Below are 23,175 nucleotides of genomic sequence, written 5' to 3'. Positions count from 1 at the left end.
CCGGGGAAAATATCTCCTGCATCGTAGCATGTCCAGACAGATGTCCCTCGGAGTGCTCCCACTTACCGAATCAAGATCCGCCTCTTCAATACAGACGACAAAATGCAGAGGGAACGGCGGATCCTAATCGCCAGTCCACACAAACAAGTAAACGTTCGAGTGCCGGGAAGAAAATTAGTGCTGGCCGGTCCAGTAAAGCGCCGCGTTGTCGCAACAACGCTTCGTTTCCTACCGTTCGCGCTCAATTCTCGGCCCTTCCAGTCGAAGATCGGCTACAATTCCTATCTTGGCTGTTTGAAAGTGCTCTATCACACTGCGTTTCTACACGTACCAACACAGATGTCGCCTCTGTATCAAGATGCGCCTCGAGTCAAGATATAGACATGACATACGACTGTGATCAGCCGAGCTCAAACACCGAACCCGTTGAAGCGCAACAGCCTCCTTCGAGAAAAGGCTTACCGTGGTCCATGGAAGAAAATTTTCTATTGGTGAACCTCCGGGAAGAACAGAATCTTGCTTGGTCGGAGGTAACGAGACTGTTTGCACGGAAATTCCCCGGAAGGAGAACTCTTCGCCACATTTTGTACTCTCTCTCTCTCCGAATCGATTCCTTTCTCTACCTTGGAGATGTGAAACTATTAGGAAATGCAAGGACCCAGGCTTTGAGTGGAGAAGGTGCTGTTTTTTAGCCAATCCTTTCAAATTCACCAGTCCCCTCATTTTTCTGAAGTCTGAGTTGAAACCAGCGGCTTTCACTGTTTTCACCGTTTATTTCAACGTTTACTGCACCTTTTGGTTGATGCTCTGCTTTGGACTCTCGGATTATAATTAAGGCGCATTTTCACTGCCCACCATGCTCTTTCTTGACCTCACGTTGAACTCACATTTGAAAGGACTAATACGTTTAATTTGATCAACTAATAGTAGAAGATAGTGGTCAATTAATCGAGTATCAACGGCATCTATGACAACCCTCCTCACCCATTGCATGTTGGGCCTTACAAAAGATGGGGGTGAGAGTGAAACTGCACTGTTTGGGCTTTGTGACTTGTCTGAAAGGCATGGGTGATACTGGCCTCTCTGTTTACTCGACACGGTCAACTTATTATCCGGATAGTTGCACAGTTTTGCAGAGACTGACTCGCCTTATGTATCCGTGACTCCACATGGCTATTGACAATGTAGGCGTGTACAAATACGAGCAATTAGGCACTGCGGCAGACATTCCGTGTGGGCCTCATTATTTCTTGTATTGTTGCTCTTGGTGTTGTGTTGATGGAGTGGAAAAGCGTCAAAAAGAAGAGGGGCACTTCGTCTCCCACGAGTCCATGGAACAGAGTCACGGAGAAGACTCCGAAAAAAATAATTTTAAGGTGATATATTTTGCGTCTTCAATTTGTCCCGAATAAGCCTTGAAAGTTGGAAAACCAAAGTGAGATGGAAGTTCTACAATTTTGTATAACATCGCGTTCAAGTTGCTTCAAGACATCAATTCATACGGTCTCCCGGTACCTTCAGTTGTTCCGTGAGATCGAGTCGAACCCGACACATTTTTTTCAGCATGAGGACGCCAAAGACCTCCGGCAAGACCCTAATATTCGGCATGCGCTCATTACGACATGGCAGCTATCCTTCGAGCAAATCCGTCATGAGCGGCATCAGAGGAGTATAACAGACACCCATCCTGACCAGACTCAAAACCAAGTAACCACCTCTACCTTCCTTCCCTAAACCCCTAAACAACCACCCCTCGGCCCCCCTGCTCCGCAATCCACGACTGCAACCGCGGGAACGAGAGCGACTGACCCTGCAAGCTCTCCAAATACCCCGCCACCAGGGCGGGAAGCCCATGACCCGTGGCTTCGCGGCACCACTCGGCTATCTCTACAGTGCGGAAGGCATAGCCAGTCTCCTTTTCTAGGTGCACGCGGGCCTCTGAGACTGGGATGAGTTTCTCCCCGGATAGATGGATGAATTCAAGACGCGATGATGATGCTGATGCTGCTGCGCGAGGTGTAGTAGTCATAGTCGCGGTAGCGGTAACACCGACAGCAATCTCCTCGGCCACAGTCTCCACGCGAATAAAGTCGAAGTGGCCCGTCCAGGCGCTGAGGTCTGGGAGCGCGCGCATTCGGCGTGAGAGGTTGAGGACGTTGTGCATGACGTCGAGGGCGGGGGCGTCGGGGCCGGTGATGCTGGAGGGGCGGTAGATGCGGACGGGGATCTGGAGCTGGGCGTGGACGTTCTCGAGGTAGGTCTCGCTGGCCCATTTGGAGGCGACATAGCCGTCGATCAGGACCTCCTCCCCAGTGCTGCTGGTGGGCGGGGGTTGGTTGGCGAGGGAGATCTCGTCGACGATCGGGGTACCCCCCAATAGGGTGGCGACGCCGGCCGTGGACACGAAGTGGAAGGGCACCTGGCGGTGGGCGGTCATCTCGACGAGGGTCTGCGTGGCGCGGAGGTTGGGTCCGCGGAGGGTCTGGTAGGGCTTCAGGAAAGAGACGTCGGCCCCATTGTGGACGATCACGTCGGCTTCCTCGAACACCAGCCGGGCTTCCTCCTCCAACATGCCGAGGAAGGGGACGGCGAGGTCGCCTGCATGCAAGATTACCTTGTCGCAGGTGCGTTCGAGCTCCAGGGCGGCACTGGACAGCGGGTTGCGCACGGCGATGCAGTGGATGTGAAGCACATCGTCACGGGCTTGGAGCGCACGGGCAATAGCGCGTCCGAGGAAGCCCGTCGCTCCGGTAAGGATCACAGTCAGGGGACGGCGACGGATGGGAGGGGTTCGGCTGTCCGCCTGGGAAGAAGCCAAGGATCGAAGGGTCTGAGAGAGAGCAGTCTCTTTACTCCAGTCAATAATGTCGACAGGGGAGGAGGGCACAGTAGCCTGAAGTCCTTCGACCATGAAGCCGGCGGACAAACGTCTCAGAATTCGCTCGGCGATGGCACCAAATGTGCTCGCGCGGAATAGTTCAGGCAGGGTAATCCGCAGATCAAATTCCCGTTGAATAAGCGCTTGCATCTTCAACAATGACAGCGAACTACCACCCACGGCAAAGAAATTGGACCCTGGAGTAATAGGAATGCTGCTATGACCCAGGGCACGACTCCAGATACCGCGAAGCTTGCCTTGAATGTCGGAGAGAACTGAGTCCACACCAGCACCGGTTTCGGTGGTATCATCCTCATCCCCATCCCCAGAAGCGAGAAGCGGACGAGCAGTGAGGGCTTTCAGGTCCAGCTTCCCACTGGAAGTCATGGGTAGACTACTGCCCACATCCACAGCAACCGCTGGTTTCATAGACTGTGACAACGGGAGATCAGCAAGCAACTGTGCCAGATAATGCCGCACGTTGGCGGGCCTCTTCCCCTTCTCTGCAGCCAGAACTACATACGCAACCAGGAACTGGTCCGGACCAGGGTTGCGGACCCCGACAGCGGCGTTCGCAATGACCCCCTGCGACGTCTTCATAATTGTGTTGGCGATATCCCCAAGTTCGATTCGAATACCGCGAAGCTTGATCTGCGTGTCAGACTCAATGCGCCCGAGGTACACCATCGAGCCATCAGATAGCATCCGCGCCAGATCCCCGGTCAGATATACTCTCGTGCTCTTTTCTGGGTGGAATCTTTCACCGACCATCCGGAATTTGTCATTCGTAAACCGGTCATTATTGAGATAGCCCGCGCTCACGGCGGGACCGGAGACGGCGATCTGACCCGGACAGCCCAGGGGAACTGGATCGATCTTCTCATTGACCAGGTAGACATTATATTCCGGGAGAGCAGGCCCGATCGGAACATGGCTTTCACCATAATTTGAATCACCGTCTTCTTTCCCGGGAATCGGCACCTCGCCGATGTTCGACGCTACCGCAATTTCCGTGGGTCCTGTCAGAGGTTTATCCTGTTAGCAAAACTCCCTCTCTCCCCTTAAAAGGGTATCAGAATAAAACATACCGTAAGCATTATAGACCCGCAACTGTGCGTGTCCGAGCTGCCTGAAATCCTGCTTTAACCGCGGTGGGAAAGCCTCACCACCACACATAGCCACCGACCAATTGGAACACCGCGCCAGAATATCCCCAGTATACTCCATGAGCAGCAAGTACTCGGACGGCGCCATCAGCGTGAAGGTCACGGCCTCTTTCTGGAGGATGGATGCAAGGCCTGCCGTGTCACGGAGATTGTCGGCCACCACCAACCGGCCACCGTTGACCAGGGCGTAGAATATTTGGGCCAGGGAAGCGTCGTAGCTCGCCGCACTTTGCTGCAGCACCACCTCCCGTCCAAGCTTCATATAGGCAGAGGCAGACTGCACGTGCGTGAGGAAGTTCGAATGCGTGAGTTTGATTCCCTTGGGGGTTCCCGTTGAGCCGCTGGTGAACATGATAAAGGCCAGGCCCTGGCTGGTCGCCTCATTATACACCGGAGAGGACTGCGCTGATGGGGTTACAACCGTTGAGAGCTGGACGGTTTGTTGCACGGTTTCTGGGCGGAATTTTCCGAACCGTGTAATGGTTTCTCGGTCCACGATCACAACTGTGGCTTCAGATTCCGTAAGAATTGTGCGAAGACGCTCGTCCGAGCTTCGCACATCGCAGGGGACATAAATCGCGCCGATACGCAAGATGGCAAGCAGAGAGCAGACATTATCGGTAGAAGGCACCCCGAAGACGGCTACACGCGTGCCCACCTGTGCCCCGACAGCGAGCAGCTGGGTTGCAATGGCGTTGGCGCGGTCGGACATGGCCTTATAGCTCAAAGAGCCGCTATCATCCCGAAGGGCCTCATCCGATGGGTACTTAGCGGCCATATGGTCAATGCGATGGACGAGTGTTGGCTCCTCCCAGCTATTTGGGAGGCGAGGACCAGTTCCCAGCTCAATGGCAGTGTGCTCGAGAGCAGGAGCAAAGACGGGCAGCTTCGCAACATTAGAAGCTGGTGTCACGGCAAAGAACTCCAGGAGATGGATATACGAATCGAGGAAGATGTTCGCACCAGCCTTGTCGTAGAGATAGTCTTGCATGGACAGGGTGAGACCCGCACGACCCTCATCTTCGTCGATGGTCAGAATAAAATCGAACGGGTGGCGTGCATCCTCGTAGGAGAGATACTCCAGACCCAAATCACCGATCTTCTTGTGCTTAATAGCTCCCATTCGGTAATTGACCACTGCCTGAAATAGAGGCAGCTCAGTGGCAGAACTCTCCGCGCCGATATCTTGCAGGATCGTCTCCAAAGGCACCCCGGAATTGCCAAGAGCAGAATAGACCAGATCACGAGTCGCCCGAAGATGATCCGCGAATGCAGTTTTGTCTGATGCAATTTTGTCGAGGCGGAACTGCAAGGGGAGCATGTCCAAAAGCAGCCCGATCGTCTCCAGGAAAGCCTGATCATTGCGATTGGCATCCGTCATACCGATGCACATGTCAGTTACGCCCAATATCCGATACATCATGATGCTGAAGACTGATAGGTAAAAGTGGAAAGCGGTCGTCTGATTCTCAGTGCTGGCTGATCTGATCTTGGCCGCCAGCGAACGATCCAGTTCCACGAAATACTCAGTCACCCGATACTGCGTCAGCGGCATGCGCGTAGGCACTTTAGCAAATGGGAACAGAGGCAGAGGTTCGGGTAAGGTCCCGGAGGAGAAGGTCGTCTTCCAGAACTGTCTCTTAGACAGGGAGGGGATGGAAGTAAGATCGTGATGCTGCCGCGTGGAGAAATCCAGGAAGTCTACACCCAACGATGGCTGTCGCTGGGGATCACCGTAGAACTTGTCCAATTCTTGAAGGAAAATCTGCCAGCTGACGCCGTCCAGAATAATGTGGTGGTACCCAAAGATGACAGTATGATAGTCTGGCTGATGAGTGATGAGCGTCGCAATGAAGCTATCGCCACGTTCCAGCTCGTATACATGCTGCGCCACCCCGTCGTGTTCTACCCTCACGTCGCTCGAGTCATTTGCAGGCCCTACCTTTCGGAGGGAGAAGGTCGAGGATGTAGGTACAATGGCCTGCATTGCCTCACCGGTTTCGTGGTCAGTGTAAAAGAGTGTGCGGAAGGCTTGATGGGACTGCAGAAGTGAACGGAGAGCGCGCTCAAAGCGAGAAATATCCAACTGGCCTACCAAACGGTACGATGTAGTACAATTGTAGGCTGTTTTGTCTTGAAGCATAAGATACGGAAACCACATCCGAGCCTGACTCAGAGACATGGGCTCAATCTGGTCACAATATGCTGTTGGGTCCGAGTCGTCGTTGGCTATGTCCGATGAGTCGTCCGATGAAAAACTGTCAAATCCGGATTTGCTGTCACTGTTGCTCGAGGGATCTGTCGAGCTGCCATGCACAGACTGCATATCAAGGGATTCCTTGTCCAGGTCCACCGGAACGGACGTGCTGCGATCCTCAAAGATCTCTTTGGCCACCTCTTCCGCCAGAGTAGCCACAGACGAGCCCCCAAGCACTTTCAAGATAGGCATATCCTTCTCCACCTCGGCCAAGAACCACGACCGAATCTCGACAGCCATCAATGAATCAACGCCAAGGTTGATAATGGCAGTCTCCTTGTCCAAACTGCCTTGGCCAAGGTGGAGCATCGTTTCAACGTGGGACGCAAAACTGTCCTTCAGAATCGAGGCAATAGCTGCCTGGGACTGCACATCCGAGATCCGGCTCTTGAGACTCTCCACCGAGGAAGAGGCCGTACGCTTGTGCGTCCCATTCCGGAGCAGTCGGTGATGCGAGAAGCGAGGGTCCGTGTGCCAGTACAATGGCTCTTCTCCTTCGATGCCAAACCGTTGGAGGCCGGTCGTCAGTTGGACACCAGCCTTAGACGTGGGTCGTCCGCAATGGATGGCCTCAATGAACATGCAGTGAATGTCTCGTTCAGAGATCGGCATGTAACCCTGACGCTTTAGGTTGGCGTAGATCTTGGCTCCATCCGTGCGGTTGATGTATCCAATTCCAGAAACCATGCCAATGTCCAGAACGGCAGCAGCTTGTCCAGCCTTCCGTCGCTGGGCCGCTAGACCGGCCATAAACTATTTCACACCTATGAGTCATTATCCTGATCCTAAAACTATAGCAAAAATATTGAAAGCCTTACCATGTTGGCAGCCGTGTAGTTGGATTGGCCCTGATTTCCTGGCACTCCGGTCAAGGATGAGAACATGATGAAGAAGTCGAGATCCACCCCGGAGAACACATCGTGTAAGTTTTGAGATCCGATCACCTTGGGTGCCAGGACTTTCTGGAGAGATTCGACTGGCATGTCGGCGAAGAGACCGTCGGATAGAACCATTGCGCCGTTCACAATGCCTCCAACCTGCGGCATGCGATATTCCAGGTCCACGCGCAGCTGTCGTACGGCGTCAGCATTAGTGACATCCACGCTCAGAACCTGGATCGTGGCTCCTTGCTTCTCGAGATTAGCCTTCCAGGCAGGTGACTTAGCCGGGTTTCTAGACAAGGGATTGTCAGCAATACAGCAAATGCGGGATACAAGATAGGTGAATGCAAAAGAATAGGGGATGACCTACCGACTCGCAACAACTAAGTGACGAGCTCCGTGCAAGACCATAAACTGGCACAGACTCTGACCCAGCTCTCCGGTCAGGCCAATCATCACATAGGTTCTATCACCACGCATCTGAGACGCCGGATCAATTCTTTCAACACGCAGGGGCATACGGACGTTCTCATTCCAATCAAGAACAGTGCCCAGAGGTTGTAGCCCTTTATCTAGGACGTTCGATACAGGAATTATCATCTGCTGGTTTGGTGAGGAACTGAGCTCTTCCAGTGCAGTCTCGACTGCCCATCTGACGACGAGAAGGACGTCTTGGGCAGCGCCCAGACTTTTCTCATTGTCCAAAATACTTCCCTGAGTCTTGACTAACAAATCAAATGGCTTGATTAATGAGCATGTTGATGAATTCAAACCAGCTAGCGCGGACGGTATGAGCCCCAAACTGAAATCTGCGACGCTATCAATTCTGGATGAGGATACAGCTGCTCTGATGACATCCTTGGTCGAGAGCGGATGGAGCCGGATGAAGCGATTGTCTTCCAACTCTGGATCAGTGGTAGAGAAACACAGGACTCGCTCACCATCATTGAGTCGCTGTAAGGTATCAGCAAAGAAGGAGTCGGCTTCGTGAACCAGCAGAGCTCCTGGGCTGGCCTGCCGAAGTAAGCTTTGAGCAAGAAATATTGCCACAACCTGGTGCAGCAAAGCAGATATATCCAGACCAGTTGCAGGGAGCGCTTGGACAAGGGCCTCTGATACGGTGATAAGCGAGGAGTTGGTGGGCGATAGTGCAAGGAAGTGTCTCGAATCGCTGTCGATCCCAACGCTGACGAAGGCATGGAAGCCTTCCCTAATTTCAATTGCCCAGGCGCTGGAATACAATACTCGAAGATCAATGGAATGCGCATTGGCAGAGGCTGATGCTTTGGACGGAGTCGTCTCCACCGCATGGTGGGTGTATGTGTCTCCATTCCAGCGAGCGGAGACCTGGACAGATTGCAGCGATGCATCTAGGTAGTTGTGAACCACCCGACGAGTGGAGTTATATCTGCGATTGAGATCCTCGATAGGAAGCATGCGGGGGATTAGCAAATGCTGTCCGTCCCAAACGATCTCTGGCTCCGAAGTCCATAACGGAGTGGACTCAGAATCGACATATGTGATAAGGCGAAGGAAGCACTCTGCAATGACGGTCTCGGTCCCAGGTATGTCCGCAACGTCCAAGATCTGAAGCTTCAGCTGTGGCGTTTCAGTCCGGACAGAGCGGAAAAGCCCTATGGTACCGTAATGGTAAGCCTGGTCTTCGCGAAAACCTGACGTGAGCCAAAGAACAGACATATTTGGTACCAAGATCTTTTTAAGAGACGAGACCTCGGATGAACTGACGGAAGACAGAACCGGTTTGTCCAGATCAGACAAAACGATAACTGCCTTCACAGCTGCCATAGAAGTAGAGACCACATCTTCCAGGCGTTGTGCGGGTACCACATTTAAGGACTTATCTCGGAGAATGGCTGCAAGATGATTACTCAACTGCGCTGTCTCGAGTGTCCCTCCACCGACTAACAGAACTGTATCGGACATATAGGATACGTCGGATGCGGTCAACGGTGAAAGGAGATTCCGAACATCTGCGCTCATGGACTGTCTGATTGAGAGTGAAATAGTGCTCAAAGGACTGGTCCATGACGAGATGAGATCAAAGTCACCCTGTGCTCGCGGTGTTCCACGCAGTAATGTTTGCAGGGACAAGGATTGATGATGCTTTTGAGGGTTCTGAAGTCGATCATGGAGCGAAATCCCCGTTGTGTGGACGCAAAATACATATCCGCCGGGTGACATGAGCTGATGAACAGCATCCAATTGACCTGTGAGCGCGGTATTCTTACGTTTACCGTCAGATAAGATGACCAGGTCAAAGGTTTCTTCGGTGAACTGCTCGCTTAATGGGGCGGTCTTGTCGATAGCAAGGAATCGGAATCTGGAGTCCTGATTGCTCGTCTGTCCAGAAAGTGAGCCTGATGTGGCTGTTTCTGTGCTCTCGAACAAATGAGTGTAGAGTTGGAAAGACGCCGCCAGACCAGACACGACAGCATCCGTAATAAATTTCTGCGGTTCACCCAAGGTAATTTCTAGCACCCGAAGTTGAGGAAACCTATGACTAATCTGTGACACAGAGGCTCTTATGTGACTCTGTAGCGCGCTCTGCTCGTTGAAGTCCATGAGAATCTCTGTGATTGACGTTGGCAGGCGAGATGGCGCTCTCCGGCCGCACGAGATGAGAAGCTCCAAATAGGCGCGGAACGGTGAGTCTGGTAATCCGTTTTTCATAGAATCGGGTGTTTGCTGAAGCTTGCCCACTACACGATCGGGCTGCAAGAAATAGTTGGCTATGCGCATGCACTCGCGCTGCAGGGCTACATAGTCCTCGTTGATGCTTTCGGATCTAGACTCGACGATACCGGTGTACGGGTCTGGCTTGTAGACCGTTTCGATGAAGAGCTCACAGTCATTCCCTGTGCCGGTAGATGATAATGCGACGACGGTGAGACCCTCCACCTGAATCTCCATGTCACCGTTGGAATTGAAGACGCATATATCGCCAGAGAAATTGGCGGGAGACTCGGAGGATGCCGAGGAGAGCTGGGTAATCACCGCGTCCACATTGATCGTTGCGGCTGGACCAGGCATCACGGGGCACAGTAGTGGATTGAAGCGTATACTCTGGATTTCATGAGGGAGAAAAGATGTCCAAAGCGACCCATCGCCCGGTGCGGCATAGGCAGCAAATGCAGCCTGGAAGCATGCATCAAGAAGGGAGGGAGCTACGGGAAGGTTCGAAGTCTCAGCAGGGTGTGGCTTTGGCAGCGTTCCTGTCGCGAAATCTAGACGTCGCTGGAGGGAAGTCATCGCGCGGAACGGTCCCGTGTATCCCAGTCCAATATCCTGGATGGAATTGTAAAACTCATCTAGATCAACCCGATTCAAATCAGAAGAGGGGAATTGATTTCTCTGTGGCAAAGTCTCCGCCGAGGGCTCGCCCAGATGCAGGTGAACAGTTCCCTTGACAGCATTCGTGCCCTGAGCGTCAGCATCGCCTGGGACAAAGTCGAGGATAAATGAAGCCGAGATTACGCTTTCACCAGGAAGGGTAGGCTCCTTTCTTAGCATGAAAATTGTCTCGATTCCCTGGGAGTCGTCGCTCATGGTGATACCTCGTTTGATCGATAGATTCTGGATTTCCACCAACTTGACCGGTTTCGTGGTCAACGCTCGGGCAGCTTCAAATGCCATGACACAGTATGCTGCTGCAGGAACAATGATCTGGTCCTGGAAGCGATGATCTTTGAGCCACGGTAGAGTGCCAGGTTTCAATAAGTTTCTCCAGCGCCATTCCGATTCCGTGTCGTCGCTGGTTCGCACCCCTAGTAGCTCATGAGGGCGAGCAGGCCGGTTGAGGTATTGTTTGGCCATCCGGGGCTGTCGGTGATACATGTGGGTATGATCCCAAGGATAAGGGGGAAGATCCTTGACTACCGGGCAATCCGACATTTCCTTGCCCAGTGCCATGGATAGAGAGTTGAAATTGATTGAAGAGCTACCCAGCAGACTCCAAACAAGACCCAGTGTCGATATGACGGAGGTCAGGTCATCCCGACCGCGGTGCAATAAGCTTGCATAAGGCAGAGCCGATCCATTGACCTCCTGCATCGTCTGTACAGCAGGACCCTGAAGCGCAGGATGAGGTCCGATTTCCAGCACCATGTCAAAGGGGCCTTCTTCTCTCAACGCGCGGGTAACAGCTTCGGTGAAAAATACCGGTTGCACCATGTTGTCTTTCCAATAGCGACATGACAGCTCTCTTAGCGTAGGAGCTCCTGATGGTCCATACACGCTGGACACCCAGACACATGAACGCTTGGGGGTCATGGGTGTGATTTTAGATGTCTGTAGAGACTGTAGGTATGGAGCGGCACACTGATCCATGTGATGAGAATGGTATGCAGTGTCGACCTTCAGGAGTCTAGCAAAAGTGCCTCGTTCATCGAGCAGTGTCTTCGCCTGCTTCAATTGCTCCAGGTCTCCGCTGATGGTGACACTTGCCGGTGAGTTACTGGCTGCAATGTGAAGGTGATGAAGGAAAGCACGCTGTTCACAGAATTCGAGAGCCTCGTTCACCCCCATCCCAACCGCCATCATCCCCCCGCGGCATCCTCCTGGTCCTTGTGCCAAGCCGGCATGGAAGCCTCGATAATATGCGACGAGGATAGCGTCCTGAGCCGTCAGGATACCTGAAGCGTAGGCAGCACCAATCTCCCCCGAGGAGTGGCCCACTGCAGCCGCTAGCTCTACCCCTGCCTCATGGAGTAGGTCAACCAAAGCAATCTGAATGGCTGTACACAATGGCTGAGACAGGGCTGCCTCGCCCAGACGCGATGATGTGGGCGGAGCAAGGAGTTCTTGTTCGATAGACCACGCGGGCGGATCCGGACATGACCGGAGGACGGCATCGAGACTCTCAATCACTCTTCTGAAGTGCGATGACCTCTGGATTAGTTGCTGACCCATTTGGGGCCACTGGGCGCCCTGTCCGGTGAAGATCCCCAAAATGCGACCGCGATCATGATTAACTGTCTTGGATCGTATCCCAAGTGCTGAGCTTCCCTCGGCCGCCTGCAGTCGCTCTCGCATCTCCTGAAGCAACTTTTCTCGCCCGGCGACTGGGGAGAAGGCCACGCGATACGGTAGTTCTGACCGACGCGTCGCCATTGTCCAGGCCAAGTCATGGAGATCGATCTGAGGTTTGGAATGCAGTAACTCGATGTATTGTTTGACCTTTTTCTTGAGCGTTTGGGCTGAATTGGCCGACAACACAAATGGGAATCTCGGAATATGCTCGATCGGTTTGGCAAGGCTGACTGCTGGAAGGCCACCGTGAATGGCTGGGACGTAGCTCTCTAGGATGGCGTGGCTATTCGTGCCGCCGAAGCCAAACGAGTTCACACTGGCACGCAGCGGATGACCAGGTCGAACACTCGGCCACGGCGTGAGGGTGTTGGGGACATGTAATCGACATGCAAAGGGAACAACGCGTGGATTCATGGACTTGAGATGCTGATTTGGCGGGACTTGGGAGTGTTTTAGGGCAAGAGCCGCCTTCAAGACTCCTGCCACGCCCGCTGCCCCTTCCGTATGTCCGATGATTGTCTTGATTGACCCTACCAGAATTGAACCCTCTTCCTGCGGTTCATCACCAAAGAAGGCCTTGTATATTGCTTCGGCTTCCGTCGGGTCGCCCGCTTGTGTTCCTGTACCATGCGCCTCGAAGTACTGGCAGCGATGGTCAGGGTTCAGCACGTCGAGCCCAGACCTTCGGTAAGTGTCCTGAATCAGAGCGGCCTGAGCAACGGAGCTGGGCATAGTGATGCCTTTGGTCCGCCCGTCAGAGTTGACCCCTGTCTCGCGGATAATACATTCGATATGATCCCGGTCCGCGAGGGCCCGTGAGAGCGTCTTGAGGAACACCACCCCGACTCCTTCTCCCCGGGCATACCCATCGGCGGACTGATCCCACATCTTCGACTTCCCGTCCGGAGACAGCATATGCAAGCTCGACTCGCAGATGAATGGTTCCGGACTGAGCATCAGGTTCGCTCCGGCGACGCACGCCATGGTACTCTCCCCGCTACGTAGGCCCAGAACCGCCTGATGCATGGCGACTAGGCTGGAGGAGCACGCGGTGTCGATCGTCATGGATGGACCGTTCCAGTGGAAGAAGTAGGAGACGCGGTTAGAGATGATGGCCCGGGAGGTGCCTGTAGCGCAATATTGGCTGAAGGTAAGTTCGTCTTTGCCCGTGAGAATGTCGTAGTCGGCCGTCATTGTTCCCACATAAACACCAATCGACGATCCTGAACAGCCTTCCAAGGTAAGGCCGGCCGACTCCAGACCTTCGTAGACGGTTTCTAAAAGCACCTTTCCTTGTGGATCAATAGCCTCCGCCTCCTTGGGTGTGATGTTAAAAAATGTGCTGTCGAATCGTCGCGGGTCTTCCTCTAGCCAGTAGCCATTGGGAGCATTGGTGGTACCATGATGCTCGCCGTCCGGATGGTGAAATCCATTTACATTGAATCGTCCCTCTGGTACTTTCTCAGTAAGATCGTATGGGTTGCTCAACAGTTCCCATAGCTTTGACGGAGAAGTGGAATGGCCCGGAAAGCGACAGGCACTGCCGATGATTGCGATGGGCTCGGAGGAAGGCGGAATGTAGGCCATGGCATTAGAGAAGATACAATGAGTGAAAGACTTTGTTGGAGAGAAATTGATCTGCTGTACGCATGCACCACGAGCCCTACGTCTGTCAATTAAGGTAGATATCTGAATTGGGGGTGAAGCAACCTAAGCATTGGCCGAGCCGCTCGGCGTGGAACTGTGCCCATCACCGAATCCTGCAAGATCGTCTAGGTAAGCATGGTATCGAATTGATCGGAATCTATAGGTTCTGACCGCGTTCTCACTCTGAGTAAGAGATATCGCCGATTTTGAGTCTGGAGGAATTCGGTGTAGATTGGCTGCCCCGAACGCCGGCTGACGCTTGTTTGTGCACCTTCAAGTTTGAGGAACAAAAGCCCGAACTATTCCGACCGTCGCCCAAAAGTGGTTGGATGAAGATTGTGTCTGTCAATCAAGAAGACATTTGTAACCGACTGCATCCCTAGAATGAAGATCGAAGACATTGTGAGCAGGCTCTCAGCCCTAGATTGGAGGTCATTGTCTCTTGTTTCCGGTCCAGCTCCAACTCCAGCTCCGCCCCCTCAGTCATTTGTGGTCCATCACCTCCTGTTCTGGTGGGATAAGTATAAAGACAGTATGCAACAATATTCTGTGGCGTCTGTCGCCATAGCGTGTTTTATCGCTCTAGTTGTCAGCATGGCTCTTTATCGTTCATTCTTCTCGAAGCGCCAACGCCCTGATCCCTTGAATCAAGGCTGTCAGCCTCTACGAATGTATCCGCACAAAGACCGGATTTTTGGCCTCGATTTTGTCTATCAGAATGTTACTACCTTCCGTCGCCACAAGTATCTGGAGACTCTGAAGAACCGTTATCAAACCTTGGGTACAACCTACGGCGTGCGTGTCTTCAATCGTCGAGGGATACTCACTTCCGACCCCGAAAACATCAAGACGATCCTGTCGACCCGGTTTAAAGACTACTCCCTCGGCAACCGCGTCCCTATCATGGGCCCGCTTCTGGGACGCGGGATCTTCGTGAGTGACGGCCAAGACTGGTCGCACTCGCGGGCCTTGCTCCGCCCAAACTTCGTCAAGGAGCAAGTAGCCGACCTGCGGATGATCGAAACGCACCTGGCGCAGCTGCTGAAACTGATCCCGTCCGACGGCCGCACCGTCATCGAGCTCCAAGACCTCTTTCTCCGGTTCACCTTGGACTCGGCTACGGACTTCCTCTTCGGCCACTCCCTCCATACCCTCAGCCGAGGGACCGCCAAAGATCAGCAATTCGGCCAGGCCTTCGCCCTCGCGCTGGACGACATTGCCCTCCAGTTCCGGCTGGGTCCGTGGCGCGCCCTTCGCCGGCCCAACCGGGAGGCACTGGCTGCGTATGAGATCTGCCGAGGATATGTGGAAGGCTTCGTTTCGGATGCCATCGCCTATCGCCAAGGGAAAGCTAATTCGAGCGACAAAAACTCCTCGGACCGTAGCTATTTCCTCAAGGAGCTGGCTCAAGCCACAGACGACCGGGACCGGATCCGAGATGAATTGCTGAACATCCTCATCGCCGGACGAGATACCACGGCGAGCCTGCTGGGGAGTCTTTTTTACGTGCTCGCTCGTCACCCCGACGTGTGGCAGAAGCTCCGCAGTGAGGTAGCTGCTCAATTGCAGGGTGCAGCCCCCAACTACGAGCAACTCCGCAATCTCCAGTACACGCGGTACTGCATCAATGAGACGCTTCGGCTGTATCCCCCCGTCCCCAACAATACCAAGATGGCTGTCTGCGACACGATCCTTCCGCGGGGCGGTGGCCCCAAGGGTGATGGCCCCGTGTTTGTCCCCAAGGGTTGCACCATGATCTACACTGTCTATGCCATGCATCGTCGGACAGACCTATTCGGCCCAGACGCTGAGGAATACCGCCCTGAACGATGGGCTACGCAAAGGTTCTCCTGGGTAAGAAAGCCTTTCCCCATCACGGTGTTTGACAACCCCAAGCTAACTGTAAACCCATTTTTCCAGGAGTTTCTCCCGTTCAATGGGGGCCCCCGGATCTGTCTCGGGCAACAATATGCGTTGACAGAGGCGATGTACGTCCTGGTCCGGTTTGCGCAAACATTCCAGACGATCGAGGCCCGAGATTCTGCTCCGTGGACCGAACAGCTTACTCTCACACTCTCGTCTAGTAACGGAGTGAAGGTTAGATTGAAGGGGGCCTGATTGTCGTCCACGTAAAGCTAGGACTCGCAGCTGTAACCTGTTCGGGGATGGAATGTATATCCTACGCCCCTCAAAAATATTTCCATGCATCCTGCAAGCCAATGAAACCAGTTACTCTTAACTCTTGTCATTCACTACCTTCCGGATTAGAAATATGATCGTGCACCGAAATTAGCAGATAGAAGCATTAGTGTCAGTCTCGTAGTTAAACACATCATACAAAAGCAACCAATAAATTTGCCAAGCATTATAAGCAAGCACAAGCACTAACTATCTGTTACGGACCTATCCGTCACCAATCAGTGGTGACCCACCAGGCACACCAATGGGCCATCAAGAGCCAACCAGCAGACCTATCAGCAGATCACGTGCGCGCTCACTAAGCAAGAGCATAATCCGCCCTAAGCGGATCCACCCCGCAGAAGATTACCGTTATATAGGTTACTCTACGTACCAGACAACCGCTATACGTAGAAGACGGTTAGTTAGTATCATATAATTATATAGGTAGTAGAAAGGTAGTAAGTAGATCGGTAGAATCCGCTAAGGCGATTCTACTATTCTACTATCTACTATTCTATATAGGAAGAACTTAGGGATATATAAAGATACTTATTTATATATCTAGTTTAGTTCTTCGTCTTTAATTATATATTATTACTTATATTTACCTTTTAGATTACTATAACTCTTTACTTGATTATAACTTAATAATACTTACGAGTCGACTAATACCCCGGTATAGATCTACTCGGCGCTCTACCTAGTATTAGTTCCTTAATCGCTCAAAAGGACTTAGGCTATAGTAAGGCCTAGCGTAGTATTAGCTTAGTTAAGACCGGATTATTAACGTTAGACTATTCGAGGAGTATTAAGGCAAGTATTAGACTTCGGCACAACCCACTCTAACCCGGACCCAACCCAACCTAACCCAACCTAAAATGGGTTTTGGGTCTATTACTTCGACCTAACGATAGGTTTTGGGTTATAGCTTATAACCCAAAACCTATTAGGTAACCTATTAGGGCCCTAATATAGTATAAACTAGACAAATAGACTTCTAGTATATAACTATATAATTAATATATTTTTTACTTATAATATTGAGTATTTTACTTATAGCGCTCTTCTAGAATAAATTAAGAATAAATTAAATAATTAAATTAGGATATATTTCTCTAATATTACTCGAAATCCTTATCTACCCTACTCTTACGCTTCCTCCCTAAGGCCCGTCTCTAAGTTATAGTCTCTAGTAACTCTAGCTCTATTACCTCTATATCTATATCTATTAAATAAGGAGATATCTCTTATAGTCTATTATCTACTCCTTCTTCCTCTTTATTATTACTAATTAGGTTAAGCTTAGTATCCTCTATATATTTATCGTTCTACTCCTTCGCTAACTTAATCTTAGCTAGTATAAAGAACTACTTAAGCTACTTTACCTCGGTATCCTTAATATTAAATCTTATTATATATAGAAATAATATAAGCTCCTCGATTATTTTAGACTTTAGATAACTATAGCGGTAGTAATAAATATCCTAAGTAATATTAAAGAGCCGTTCGATATTAGTACTAGTTACTAGAATAGAGAGAATATCGTAAGTAAGTAACGCGATTATAAGGAAACGAGATTAGTTCTCCTACTAAAATTAAAGAGGTTTAATATTAATTAGATCTAGTAGTATAAATATATTAGTATTATCCTATATAGGGAAGAAATAGATTATAAATATACTACTATTAAGATATTAAGTTATCTTATTACTAACTAGCTTTATAGATATCTTATTACTCTTTAGTATCTTATTTAGCCTAGAACTAGATAATACTATTATTAGAGTATTAGTCGATCCTTAATTTATTATAAGACGCTTTTAATATAGAATTAATAATTCCTAGAACGATTTCTAGTAGATATTACGCTAGTAAGGCTTTTAATTATTAGATAGAAAGAACTAAAATCTACTATTAAGTACTAGTATTATCTTAATTATATAGATATATCCTTTAAGATTATCGGTTTAAGAGTAGTACTTATTAAGTTTTAAGCGACTAGCTATAAGTACTTTAAGTATATCTAATTTCTATAGAATACGCTTATATTTAAGTAGCGCCTCTACTTTAAAAAAGTGATTAAAAAGGGTATTATAAATCTTAAAGATAAGATATATAGTAATCTCCTTTATCTTCGAGAGCTCTATTATATAGTTAAAGAATAGCCGAGTAATTTATAGAAAATAGTTAATTTAATACTATTCTTAATTATTAAGTAATATCTCTTTATAGTTATATTTCTTATAAAAGGGCTAGAAGAAACTATATAGTCTCTTTATATAACGAAGTATTAAGAAGGTAGAATTCTACCGAGTCCTTATATCCTAGATTAGAATAAGCTAGGATCCCTTTTCTTAAAGTCGGAGAAAGGCCGCCTAGCGTTATAGACTTATATAGATATATATAGTAAGATAACGGACCTTATTTAAGGTATATAAGATCCTCTATATTTAGTACTAAGTATTTGCCTTTACTATAGATAACTTCTAGTTAGTCTACTTTATTTTTATATTCTTATTTAAAGGGATAGTCTTTAAACGATTAAGGAGCTAGTTTAAATAAAGCTAGATAATATAGATAAGATAGGGTATTCGGATTACTATTATATCGCTAGAAAGCGCCTATTAAATAGCCTTAACTATTATCTTATTATTAGTTATATTATTAGTTATAACTCTAAATACCCGATCCTAGATCTTATACTTAACTAGAGTTTTAAGGAGTATACTACTTAGATTTAAACCGGTATAGGAGCTATAAAGTAGTTTAAATCTAAGTAGAACCTCTTAGTATACCTAGTTACTATTAATAAAATAGCTAGTAATAGCTATAAACGCCTAGTTATATAGAGAAGTCTAATAATCTAATATAATTAAGATTTTTATATCGTTAGGTAGTATTTAGAGGATAGATTTCTATCGTTCTATAATAATATTATATAAACGACGACGTATTATAGTAGTAAAGGGTATCGGAGGGAGAGATAGTATAAAGCGGGCTAATCGGAATAGCTTATAAAGTATTAGATATTCGATAAAATAGAATAGAAGTCGATTAAAGGTAAGAAATTAGAGAAGATACTCTTTCTATACTAATTATAAAAAAGGAGCCTCTAGTAAGCTATAATCCTATATATCTAGGAGTATTAGGGAAATCGGATAACTAAATAAAGAGGTAAGGAGATACTACTTTTTAAAGGAACTAGGTAATTTCTCCTTTTCCTCCCTATTAAGCTTTATAATAGCCTACTATCTTTAAATACTTTAATATTATTAATATACTATAATAGCCCTTTCCGCTAGATAATAGAGAATAGGGATACTCTAGGATCTTTAAGTAGCGCTTATATATTACCTTTAGCGCTTTATCTTTAGTATAGGTAACTTAGTCGAAGTTACTCTATATATTTAAATTACGATTTAAATCCTAGGAAATCTTACTTTTCTACCTATAGTTAGTTTATAGCTACTACTTAACCTATTCTTTATATACTATATTATTATAAAGTATATATACCTTTCTCCGATCGGGGCTAACGCGAGTAAGAGAGTATAGAATCGGTAGAAGGGAGGGCCGAAAGAAGCTAGTATTAATAGTATTAAAAGGCTTAATTATAAGCTAGCTACTAGATAGGGTTAGAACTTAAGAAGAGGGTATAAGATAGCTAAGATTATCTATATCCGTATTATAAAGAGTAGGTAAAAAGTTAGAATACTAGCTTTAGGATATTATAACCGAAAAGGGGAATACTATAGAGGTAAGAGGGAGAGATAGAGAGAGTATATACTTATAAGAGAAGGGTATATAAATAGTAAATACCTTAGTCCTATAATAAAGTAGATAGATTAAAAGATATAAGCTATAATATTATATAATTAGCTATATAAGCTTAATTTAAATAGGTCTAACCTAAGAGAACCTAATAGGACCTAATAGGACCTATCGAAACCCGAGAGAACCTATTTATAACCTATCGAAACCTATAAGAATCTATTTATAACCTATCGAAACCTAAGAGAACCTATTTATAACTTATTAAAACCTAAAAGGACCTATTTATAACCTACTCCCTAGAAGATCCTTTAAAAATATTTTATTTACCCTCCTAGAAGAGCTTTTCTAACCGCGGTTAGAAATAATAATATATATACCTACCCTCTTAGAAGAGCTTTTCTAACCGCGGTTATAAGTTATAGTAAATATAACCCCCCTAAGAAGAGCTTTTCTAACCGCGGTTAGAAATAATAATATATATACCTACCCTCCTAGAAGTGATTTTCCGACCGCGGTTAGAAAATATAATTTAGAGTACGTATAAGAAGTTAAATATAAGAAAAGAGAAATATAGCTTTAATATAATATTAATTATATATAAAATAAAATAATAATAAGATATTTCTATTTATATTTATCCTATAATATATATATACTTACCTCTACTATAAATATATATTTTTAATAGTCTATAGTTAATAAATACTTAAATTAATAGAATACTACTATACTATAATTAATATCAATTTTTATCGGTAATTAATATAATATAAAGCCTATTAGCTTTAAATTTAGAGTAATTATATAAATTTTCTAACTTAATATTATGATAATATAGTAATATTCGATAAATAAACTAGAATAGTTGTAAAAAACAGTTATTTATTTGAATGACTTAGTATCGTTATAAACGCTAAGACCTATATTTTATATAAAAATAGGTTCAAATAGGTTATTATTGGGTTATTAGGTTTAACCTATTAGGTTTTGGGTTAGGTTGGGTTATAGAGGGCGGAACCTATAACCTAATGGGTTGGGTTTTAGGTCGGAGACTCCGACCTAAAATGGGTTCTGCCGAAGTCTAGCAAGTATACCCTAAACCTATCTAACCTAACTATGACTAGTTAGTTAGTTGTTACGCACTAGCTAACTGGTCACAGTTAGGTTAGATGGGTTCAGGGTATACTTGCCTTAATACTCCTCGAATGGTCCAACGTCAATGATCGGGTCTCAACTGAGCTAATGCCGCGCAGGGCCTTATAGTAGCCTAAGTCCTTTTGAGCGATCAAGGAACTGATGCCAGGTAGAGCGCCGAGTAGATCTATACCGGAGTATTGGTCTGCTCGTGAGTGTTGTCAAGTTATAATCAAGTAAAGAGTCACAGTAATCCAAAAGGTAAACACAAGTAACAATGTATGATTGAAGACGAAGAACTAAACTAGATATATGAATGAGTGTCCTTATATATCCCTGAGTTCTTCCTGTGTAGAATGGTAGATAGTAGAATAGTAGAATCGCCTTGGCGGATTCTACTGATCTACTTACTACCCTTCTACTACCTGCATAATCACGTGATGCTGAGTAGTGGTTGTCTAGTACGTAGAGCAACCTATGTATCGGAAATCCTCTGCGGGGTGGATCCGCTCAGGGCGGATCATGCTCTTGCTCAGTGAGCTTGTACGTGATCTGCTGATAGGTATCCTGGTTGGCTCTCGATGGCCCATTGGTGTGCCTGGTGGGTCACCACTGATTGGTGACGGGCAGGTCCGTAACATTAGTGCGTAACACTTATTAGCTAACCTTTTAATATATAGATTATCCGCTAATATTTCTTTTAGATCTAGGCTTTTATACCTAGCTATAAGATCTTCTAAGAGTTTATCTTTTAGGTCTATAATAATTCGCCTTTTCTATTAAAGGCTATCGATAAAGGTCCTAATCTACCCTTTTAAATTATCTTATTATTTATTAGGGTATATTTCCTTCTAATATTCCTAACTAACGCTTATTTTTTTAGTATTAGTACTTATACTAATAGTAGCCTTTCCCTTTTAAGTTATTTATAATATTTTATATATTACTTATATATATTATTATTTTTTATATAGTTTTTTTTATTTATATTCTTTTATATAATATCCTAGTTTTCTATAAATAAAATAAAGATTCTTCTAATAACGCTCGTTTTACTTATCTTAAGTAGTATCTAACTTTATTAGCTTTAGGCTATATAGATTAGAGTCTTAAAGTACCTACTATTAGTATTTATTATTAAAGCGATTAAATCTATAAATCTTACTTTTCTTCTACTAGTCTATTTCTTATCGCTTATATTATTATTTATTAATATAATTATTAATCTTAATTATAATCGCGATAAGTTAGTCTAGAGTTTTTAGCTTATCGATTTATACTAATTTATTCTTTATATTAGATTTAAGTCCTATTTTATAATATAGAATATACGCTTAATTAAATAAGTCTAAATAGGATATAATTTATTAAAACTTAAATAAGTATATTAATATACTAGTTATTTATCTAATTTTTTATAGCTTTCGTTCGGCTATTTAAGTAGCGTCGATATCTCTAAAAGTTCTTTCTAAGTATTATTAGAAACTACTATAATTATTAAAGATTTTAGTAGTTATTATAGACTAGTCTTTAAATACCTTTTTATAGTAATCCTAGATATATAATTTAAGCTAATTCTATATTTATTTATATAGATAGGTTAATATAAAAATTACCCTACTAGCTTTAGATAGAAGTTTAACTTTATTTATATCGATATATATATCTACCTAAATAAAGAACCCTCGAAGCTTAGTTCGGTTTCCTTTAAAATACTTAGCTTTAGGTAATATCGGTCTCTAGATAGTACTAGCTAGGATAGAAGTAATAACCTAAGTATATATCTACGCTAAGTAGTCCTCGGCCTAGACGTTATACTTTTCCTACTCCTATAACTTAGCTAATAAGATTATTATTTATCCCTTTAGTATTTCGATTTAGTTATCTCGTTTATTATTAGAGTTAAGATCGTCGTACTTAACTACTAGCTTCTTTCCGGTACTAATATAAGATATATTATTAGTAACTTAAAACTTAATTTAAGACGGTCTTTAATATATTATATACTAGCTAACTAATTATAGTTAGGTTAGATAGGTTTAGGGTATACTTATCTTAATACTCCTCGAATAGTCTAATGTTAATAATCGGTTCTTAACTAAGCTAATACTATATAGAGCCTTACTATAGCCTAAGTCCTTTTAAGCGATTAAGGAACTAATACTAGGTAAAGCGCCAAGTATATCTATACTAGGGTATTAGTCTACT

General features: G+C 46.3%; 3 protein-coding genes across 3 annotated transcripts; 2 read left to right on the top strand and 1 right to left on the bottom strand.

Annotated features, from left to right (window-relative positions):
* Positions 1 to 102: 102 nt before the first annotated feature.
* On the top strand, positions 103 to 381 carry N7537_008046 (uncharacterized protein; the record flags this gene model as incomplete). Its single annotated transcript, XM_056899101.1, has 1 exon — positions 103 to 381. One exon carries the CDS (start codon positions 103 to 105, stop codon positions 379 to 381), a length of 279 nt encoding a protein of 92 aa, XP_056751177.1.
* Positions 382 to 1,738: 1,357 nt separating this feature from the next.
* On the bottom strand, positions 1,739 to 13,818 carry nrps14 (PKS-NRPS hybrid synthetase psoA; the record flags this gene model as incomplete). The annotated part of the gene is made up of 4 exons (XM_056899100.1): positions 1,739 to 3,897; positions 3,967 to 7,054; positions 7,120 to 7,474; positions 7,553 to 13,818. The coding sequence occupies 4 exons, from the start codon at positions 13,816 to 13,818 to the stop codon at positions 1,739 to 1,741; spliced, it is 11,868 nt and encodes a 3,955-aa protein (XP_056751176.1).
* Positions 13,819 to 14,472: 654 nt separating this feature from the next.
* Positions 14,473 to 15,996, top strand: N7537_008044 (cytochrome P450; the record flags this gene model as incomplete). The annotated part of the gene is made up of 2 exons (XM_056899099.1): positions 14,473 to 15,732; positions 15,799 to 15,996. The coding sequence occupies 2 exons, from the start codon at positions 14,473 to 14,475 to the stop codon at positions 15,994 to 15,996; spliced, it is 1,458 nt and encodes a 485-aa protein (XP_056751175.1).
* Positions 15,997 to 23,175: the final 7,179 nt, after the last annotated feature.

This window comes from Penicillium hordei, assembly GCF_028827395.1.
Source record: "Penicillium hordei strain IBT 12815 chromosome Unknown utg000004l_segment0_segment0, whole genome shotgun sequence".
Lineage (NCBI taxonomy): Eukaryota > Fungi > Ascomycota > Eurotiomycetes > Eurotiales > Aspergillaceae > Penicillium > Penicillium hordei.
Note: the sequence above shows the minus strand (reverse complement) of the source record. Positions and strands in the feature narration are given on the sequence as shown.